This window comes from Crassostrea angulata, chromosome 5, assembly GCF_025612915.1.
Source record: "Crassostrea angulata isolate pt1a10 chromosome 5, ASM2561291v2, whole genome shotgun sequence".
Taxonomy (NCBI): Eukaryota; Metazoa; Mollusca; class Bivalvia; order Ostreida; family Ostreidae; genus Magallana; species Magallana angulata.
In genome coordinates this window covers 54,990,076-54,999,682 of record NC_069115.1, presented here as the reverse complement: position 1 = coordinate 54,999,682, position 9,607 = coordinate 54,990,076, and the positions used below count along the sequence as shown (strand labels likewise).

At 32.3% G+C, this 9,607-nt stretch overlaps 1 protein-coding gene across 1 annotated transcript; it reads left to right on the top strand.

Moving 5' to 3' along the window:
- The first annotated feature begins 6,145 nt into the window (after positions 1–6,145).
- LOC128183333 (uncharacterized) lies at positions 6,146–7,253 on the top strand. Its single transcript, XM_052852301.1, is given in 3 exon segments — positions 6,146–6,274; positions 6,277–6,370; positions 6,798–7,253. Coding segments are annotated over 3 exon segments (579 nt in total). The 5' UTR covers positions 6,146–6,160; the 3' UTR covers positions 7,169–7,253.
- Positions 7,254–9,607: the final 2,354 nt, after the last annotated feature.

Below are 9,607 nucleotides of genomic sequence, written 5' to 3'. Positions count from 1 at the left end.
TAGATTGGAACACTTTAACGAAGAACAAGAACAGCTCCATATTTTACTAAAAATTGTTAATATTTTCCTTTTGTCTTATTAAGGCATATACCGGGTATTTTATTTAAACATTCTGTGTTCATGCTTTTCAATATCCGTCTTGTTCCGAAACCTTTCTGGGGGTTTTCAAATTATATTGTATGTACCGATTTCTTCGACCTGCAAGTTCGTGAAATACAACAAATGCTTACAAAGCAAAGAAATATTTCTGCACTATAAAACTGGAATTTTTAGGCTTTAAAGACATCGAGGTCAAAAGCTTATATGATAACAGAGATACAATCAAGTACTTAGGAACAGTGTACGACTTGAAGAACTATTCTAGTACCAGCAAATAAATCTAACTAATATACCATCATATACACTGGAAAAGCTCGTGATTCAAAATGAGTCGAGATCAACATATAATAGTTTTACAATAAAATACATGTATTGCATTAAATTTAGAGTTATCGAACACTGCTTAGGCTCGGACTTACTAGAATTTAGATAAGTATATTCGTAACAGTACATAGATATGCACATAGCATGTATATTGTATATATGTATATTTTTTCGATTATTGTTTGTTCATAATTATAATCATGCCCCCGGAGTCAAGAAGCTATAATTCGGGTTCAAATTCCAAAAAAGGTTCAAAATAATGACAGACTTAACAACGTGAAAAAAGCATTTAAGGTTTAAAGTTTGATTCATGTCAAAAATAATTGTTTCCACGGTTAAAATGTCCACATACATAAAAATTGCTATTGAAGGTAAACAATAATCTCGAGGAATTAAGGAAAGTTATAATTGAGAGAGTTACATTGTAGCTCTCTAGCTTAACTGCCAATCATTATTGTTTTTCCTTTGTTCACTTTTGCATTGTCATTTCCAATGCATGCAATGTATTATATGTATTATTGTTCTATTGATTCTTCTCAACACTGTAATTTACACAGTTCAGAGAAAAAAGAAATTGTCATTGTCATCGTCATCGTAAAGAATGGAAACTGTGATTGAAAGATTGATATTGATGCAAAACAGTATAAGTAGAAATATTCACGACAATTCATACCCCTTATGTTTAGAGAGACGCTACACACATTGGCATATCCCTCTAACCATTGTTATAATCGGTAGGATAAGAAAGTAGTGCCTTAAGCAAAACTGTTTCTAGACCTACATAGTGTACATAAATATATCCATTTGTTGGGACATTTTAAATCAGAATGCTTGACACATGTCAAAAAATCATTTTCAATTTTAAAAGCAAGTGACAAAATTGAATTATCATTTGAAGGATAAAAATGAAATTGTTTGATGTACACCCTTTCCAAAACAGGGAAATTCCCTTTTTTACTTTCATTTTAAAGTTTTTAAATACTGACCCATTTTGCTGGAAAACGAATATGCTTCACACCATCAAATTTAAGAGGAGATAGTCAATTTGATAAGTTTTCCTTCAAGGGTTCCTCGTTGCAGAACGAGAATTTTGGCCTCTATATAATCCCTTATGTTGACATTACCACATACGGAAAATGCATCAGTGGACTATTCCCACAATTCCCGAGGCGCGGCTTTGGTATGGTAATAGAGTTTCTTACAAAATTTATCGAACTTGTCAACAGTAATAGCAAGTGCATTTTTAAGTCATATATATTTTCCTTATTTACTATATTTGGATATTTTAATAAAACAATTTATAAAAAATTCCTTTAATTCTCGCTGCCTTGGTTTCACTTATTTGTTGATTATCAATATACTAATAGATTATATTCCGCGCACGCCGGAAATAACCCTTTACACCTAAATGGGCCTTTTATTTTTTGTACATGTTTTTTTTATTTACTATGTCCGTATATATTTTTTCTTAATTGTTTTTCTTAATAAAGTCTTTTAATTAAAAATGAAATCATAAAATAACTAGCTGAATATTTGGAGAAACGGACAAAAATAAAAAAAAAAAAACAACTTAAATTTATGCCAAATTTCACTATAATTTTGATCAACAAAATACACTTAGTTCTTTATAAAGATGTAATATTCATATAAAAAAACCTGTTTTGGAAATTATTAATATTGGGAACCAAGTGCGTCAATCTTCCTCAGAATTACTTTCTCCAGAATTTTTTTTTCATTTTTCAGATAAGAATACTGTTCAGTGTGACACTAAGTACTCTTCCTACCCTAGTCTTTACTTCTAACACCCTCCCCTCTCTGGCGCATGGATTCTTTTGCTCGTCTTTACAGCATTACTATAGTCTGTCCCAAGTTTTTTTTCCTGCATATTTGAACGATTTTTAATAAAAATACACATACCTGTGACTGAAGTGCAATTAAAATCGATAGAAGGGAAAATTCCCAAGATAACTTCATTCACACATTATCATTTTTCCCTCGTAAAAATTCACAGGAACGAAAACAGATTTCCTACGGAGATTTATAATGGGGAATGTTGACATCTTTTCTCCATTCGGAAATACTCGGGACCTTCGCGCAATTTTTCAACGTTATCATCCGGGCGTCTTCATCTCCTTGGCAATGGAAAAACCGTAGACTTTTTATTTTTAGCCGTGTACTGATACCCGACAAGCTAGAGGGGGCGTTTCAAAGGGGAAATCTTGGGATTTTTTCATACTATTGAATGAACATCGTCTGAACCAAGAGGTATTTATAAATATTGAATAATTTAAGAAAATATGCGGCAAAAATATCTTGGGACAGACTATACAACTTCTGGCTTCGTTGGCACTCTCTATTTTGGTGATTCACGGTAATTTTGCCTCCGTTGCGTGTTGAACTGACTTAGATACCCTTGGAATAAATTACTTTTCAATGGGTGTCATGACATTCCATTTGACAGGTGCGTTCAATTTTGTTTCACGACAAAGTCCCCTCCTACAAAAACATATACGTTTATAAGGTTATGGTTATTTTAAAAATATCTAAAGCTATTTGAAGTTATTTTTATAAATGAGCACCACTGAATGTCCTTATGTCGCCAGCAATATTTCCTAATTCTGTCAATCCTCTCCAATCTTAAACGACATCTATATAAAGACAGTTTAATTTTAAGTACGACTTCACTTCTTTTTTTTTTTTGGTAAAACAGGCGCGTACGATATATCAGTCGGTTTCAATTGAATTCGGCATACACTTATATTTACATTCACCAAGTGCAATTCCCTCCATTTCATACGAAAATGGAGTGTTATTCATAGCTCTATAAAAACTGACAGAACTGAAATCTACATACCCAATTTATCGATTAGTCGAAAACTTATTCAAAGAAAAATCATGGACTGCACGAAATAATCTTGATGAAGTCAGACTCAAATTCCCAGAAAAGACGATTTAGCTGTTTCTTGTATAAATAACGTGCTGATGTACATTAACAATAATTCCGTCAATTTTACTTATTTATTACAATCAATTTATAAATATGTTAAAAGAAAGATATAAATATGAACAATAAAATGATTTCTTTCATGATTCATGCGGGTTATAAAGATAACGGTTAATGCAGAAAAATCAACGCGGGTTATGTATTTTTTCTGCAATGATCGCTACCTTCATATTTCGCATGATATACCAAAGAGAGCTTTTTATTAAAAGGAGCTCCAAATTCTCGTTTGAAATATTTTTTAAACCAATAATCTAATTGTTCGCAGGAACTTTGATCCTTAACTGTCTCCAATTTAAACGTACGGAATATATAAGTTACTATAGATTTTGAAATTTAATCCTTAATAAAGCAGGCTTGCTTTAATTTTCTCCTTTCGATATAGTAAAGTATATTCGTAAAAAGTCAATTGCATTCAGAATTTGGAAAGAAAAATAATTTCTATCCGTCTTCACGTTAACAACTTGCCTTAATGAAAATTTTGAAAATTTGAAGAAAAAGACCCACTATAGTAACTCGTTTTGTAATTTACTGAAAATTACACAGGTCAATTGCGTTTCAAAGACACTGTAATGTGGGTTTTATTCTTTAGAGTTACGGAATCATCCTGAAAAAGTGATCAAATAATTTTGTTTAAAATTATATTTTAAATGTCAACCGAGTACACGCATGTCAAACAAAACATCGATGCTGGTCAAAGATGCATTGGAATGATCAGCTTTTTTTCGGGGCTATGATTTAAAATAATTTAGTGTAGCCTACATTATAACTCAGTAATTATATTAGTCCATACTGTATATGTTTAAGACACAATCCTTGTGTAATACAGTAGAATAGGTCTGTCGATATAATCAATAAAATGGATCATGAATAAGTTCGATTTGCATGTATGAACAAATAACTAATAAAATACTGGGTTTTTTTCAAGTTTGTTTACAAATCAGCGCATTGGAGCGTGTGAATTAAGCTGTAGATTTGATAATATGAATAACTGTGGTTGAATATCAGTCGGCATTATCCCAGCATTGAGTCATTTGTACGACAGTTAAAGCACTTAACATTTACCAGAACGCCTTTATTATGTGTCGAATTACGACAGAACATTCTATTTATTCGTGTTTATCACCTGTTTATGTGGTTGGCATATGTTTTGTCCCTATTTGATTTCCTCTCTGGGCCGGTTGTTATTCCTCAAAAGTTAAACGACGTCGTATCTTGTTTACCTATAAAATAAAGGAACAATTTACATATTTAAGCATCTCTTTATTTTTTCCAGAATTTCTAATAGATTTTTTTTTCGAAGTAGTGCAATTCTGAATGATACATCCGATTTAATTAATAAATATTTAGCTAACCGAGTTGTTTTGATTGATTATTTAATATAATTTGTATTAATGACAATTTGTCACCTATTTATTTTGTATTCTACCATACGCTATCAAAATACATATTTTTGAAAGCTTAAGACAATCCCTTTAAACAACCAAATTATTAATTGTGTGCTTCTTACAAATACAGGTGGTTTTCGGTCCACTTTCTTTGCGGGTATCTAGGTTGACCGAAAATCCTTGACTTGTGAAGATGTACTAATGTTCTACTCTATGCATATTAGAGTTTAAGAAAAGTCTACAATTATATTGTAATTGTATATGCATGATGTTTTTTGTTACCTGCTTTGAAAAGTTCCTCACTTGTCCTGTTATAATTTTACTTGCATTTAAAAACGACCCCTACAATTACAAAGCCGATAGATTCTCGAGAAATTTAGTGGGTACACTAGAGTCAGTTTAGGTTTTTATAATTTTTAAGGACAGAGTTAGCCTTTTTGAGTTTCCACATCAAAATCACAAGAAATGTAGCTTTAAGGTTCACATTACTACGATAAAATTTATTTTGAAAATATAATAGATAAAATATTTCTAAAAATTTTGTCGAAAATTCTAATGATTATCAAAATATATCTAAAATTCAGACAAAAATTTTTGTATGAACAGTTTTAAAATATCAATTATTCTCCCTATAAATAAAAGTTAACGTAAAAAAATATATTTTGAAGGGGGATAAGGATTTTAAGGATTGTAGTATTATTGCAAACTTTCTTGAAATATGTTACATGAAGTATAAATATTAAATTGATTTGGAAATTGTCATGTCATTAATTGATGTGGTCTCATACAATAGGAATAATGGTCTTAAAATACCAATGATATTGATATTTACTGTCACAGTACAAAAATGTGAATTAATGTGGACCAAAGGCAACCGATACCAACATTTCAACTATGAATTATTCGTATAAATTGTTCCTGTTAACCTAATTTTTTTTTTTAAAAAAATTATTTACAACTCAGTCTTTTTTGCATCAATGTTAGCTAACAGCAGGTCAAAAATTGCAGAAATAAATGAACAAATGATGTACAGGTGATGTATTTACGACGTATATACAGAATTTCCTCTGACTATGTTGAAATGTCAAATATAAAAAGAAAGCTAATCAAAAAAATCCGTATTATAGACATTGCCATATGAAAATGATTTTCTACTGACCAATGCGAAGAAAACTATCATACGTGTGTACTTTTCTTACGTTACTTTTATTTTTGATCCTATTATATTAACATTTTTATATATTACAATATTATTAAAGTACATGCATAAATCACTATCTTCTTGTCAGGTGTTTTCACAACATATGCTAATAAAACAACTCAAATAACAGGTTTAATCCAACACTTGATGACAAATCCGTACAAAAAAAAAAAGAAGAATGGGCCTTCATTATATAACCAGAGACCGGTAGAACAAAGAAGTCCATTGGATGACGTATGTGACAGGTGCCCGACAGTTCCCTATACCGATATAAGGCCAAGTCCCCGCTCACAAGGAAATTAACAAAGATGAGGACCGTGTGCGCTCTCCTGGTGGGACTTTTGTGTACTGAGCTTGGTAAGTTCTTGTAGGTCTAAAATTCAAATTAGATAATGTGTTGTTTCTTTCATACAACTACTACTTTCTGTAACTTCTCGTTATCAGATAGATCAAAATAAATATTAAACAAAATTATAAAGTTTTAACTCCTTATGCCGTTTAAATTATTGTTTAACTAAAATATATTGCGCATCTACGGTCTGTTCTACTCAAATCGCTACAAACAAGTGTTTGTCTTCATGATAGTTTTCATAAAAATATAGATGATTTATGCATGTATGAATCAAATTAAAGAAACATAACAAGCACATTTTGCAGTGATTTGGTAAAAAAAAAATTATAATCAATATTATTAAATTGAAGAATATGTCAACCAAAAACAGTTATCGGAAATGTTACAGTTATATAAAACTTAAAAAAAAAACTTTTTGGTTGTTCTTTCCAGCAATCGCTCAAACCCCGCACGTGTGTCCGCATGAGGAGATGTGTTCAGTGGATTCACAGTGCGGCCAAGGTCGTTCGTGCGTGGACTACGGGGACCACAAATGTTGTTCAGATGCAGCCAACGAAACAGCTACCGCCCACGTGTGTGATCCGGCTGACGTGTGTACCTCAGACAGCGAATGTGCCACCGGGAGCACGTGTGTAAACTATGGCGACCATAACTGCTGTACTGTGACGTCAGCAAGTTCAACCAAGGTTCATACCTGCCCGCACAGTATGTGTAAATCCAACGCGGACTGTGGGGGTCACGGAAGTAAATGCAAGAACTATGGGGATCACGGTTGTTGCGTAGGGGGACATGGTGCTCATTAAAAAAAGTCAAAATGTTAAAATGCTGTCAAACGTTTTTTTAAAAAGCGTTATTATTTGTGGATAAAATACACAATTCTAAAATATGGTTCTTTAATATGCTTTTTAATACTGATTTCTTTGGTTTCATTTTTTTAATTTTGTGTGTATGACATTTCTTTTTTGTTACATATAAATCAAAGAAGAATATGATATGAAAAACGACCAATACTTTCGTATTTTGAGAATATTATCCAAACACTTATACTTCCGCTCGAAATTTCACAGGAACTGTATAATTCTTGGTGAAGTCTCATGAACTTTCATTCGAGCACCTCTGGATTAATTACATACTTAACAACGATAAAGAAAACATCCGAACACATTCGCAGGGGTGAATCTGTTTCGAAGATTCTTGTTTTAAATAAGTAATAAGGAATCATTCTTTGAATATTATAAGGTGATAATTTCGGTCAGGGCGTAGTCAAATCCAATAAAGCCCGAAGGGCTTTATGATAGATTTGACCACGCTCCGACCGAAATTATCCGACGCTTATGAATTTATAATCAAATGCACCAACATCATAGTTGATGTGTTTGTCTTTTTGTCCGTGTGTAACAAATACAATCTGGTACCATTCGTAGAGATTCTTCACTTAATTTGGTATTTAACAAAAATAGCAAGGTTTCATTTTCTGACCTTTTTTTGGAATAAAACTCTGTTGGTGACGTGATCAAATCCTATTTGTCTCATTGACGTTACTACTCTGTGGGTGAGCTTGATTTGTCTACACCTTACAACCGGTGTACACTTTTTAATAACAAAAGTGTATACTTTAGGTGTACACCGTCTACACCCTGTGCTGGGCATGCGTTGGAAATTACACTCCTAATTTCAACCTGGCGGCAAATCGGTAAACTGTAAATTGAGAGGCAAACTTGTTGCACCTATTGAGTGTAAAAATATGAAAGTGTTCACAGCATAAGAAAAAAAATTCAACAGCTTTGTATTTATTATAAATATATCAATAAAACATGCTTTGTCAGCAAACGTCACCGGATACATGTAACTAAAGTGTACTCAGAATTACAAAAAGATAGTTTTAACACTGTTTAAACGCATACAAATGCACTACATGTAGCTCTCTAGTAATTTTGCCCGATTAATATTATACTTTTCAATTTTAAAATTCACTTTATTTTTTATTTTTGCTTGACAATAAGATTATTAAATTTTTTTTTTCTCTTGCTGAGCATTGAGTCTCTCTTAATAGATAAAGTTCCTTAATATAAGCCTAAAGAAACAAACACATACTGTATTTTCCATGTACCTGAAAACTGACAAGGGAAGCAACGAATTACAAAAATTATTTATTTTCAAGAGTTTTAAAAAGAGAGAAAATGTCCTACAAACAGAACTCCTCGGCAACCGTCACTACTTTGGTGTCCATGTTGAAAATATATACTACACCATATTGCGCTTGATTATAAGGTGTAAATCATCTACGTACACCAGATGTACAACAAAGTAGACAAATCAAGCGCGCCCTGTATATATATGTTTTGTTGCTTTTTCGTCGCCGAGGATGTGATGAATTACCAAGGTTAAGTTCTAGGTCCGTGAGGATATGTATAAGGTACATAAAACTAGTCAAATCCTTTTAGTCGTATAAATATTCTGTCTTTACACGTCAAAGTAATGCATGTATCTTTTTGGATACTACATGTTAACAAGGGGAAACTTAAACTCTTTTGGTGATATTTTAACTGTTTTATATTTTACAAACGCCCCAGTAACACATTCACGGATTAAATGCCGGATTAGCTACGGAAGCGATCCGGAATCATTTGTGGCGATATGTATTGACCCGTGGCTTTTCCGTCTGTTATCTTATCCAAACGTAGCAATACTTGTATAGCTGCGACAATTTTTGAACATGTTCAAAATTCCACTACGGATGAAACCACTGTAGTACTTCCTTAGAAAAACTTACTAAACCGTTTTAGAACGTAGAAGTCCGTTTTAACTCCGTATAAATCCGTAGTAATTCGTATTATTATGAATCAATTTGTATCCATTCCGTAGTGCATCCGTACTAACTCCGTCTCATTAGATTTTCCGGTGTCAACCGTGGAAAATAATCCGTAGTAGAACCTTGAAGTTGATCTGTGATTGTGTGACTGGGGCATTAACGATTATTTGATTTTCCGGTGTCAACCGTGGAAAATATTCCGTAGTAGAACCGTGTAGTTGATCCGTGTATGTGTGACTGGGGCATTAAGATAAAAAAAAATTGACCAAGTACATGTAATAAAGAAGGACTGCGAACGATAGCATTGTCTAGCCGCCTAACTAAAAGTCATTTTTTGAAAGTTGTCTAATTAAAGTTAATTTTTTATAATAATGTAAACATTTATGTATATTTTCATTTAATATAAATGATTTGGTCAAACAAAGAGAGA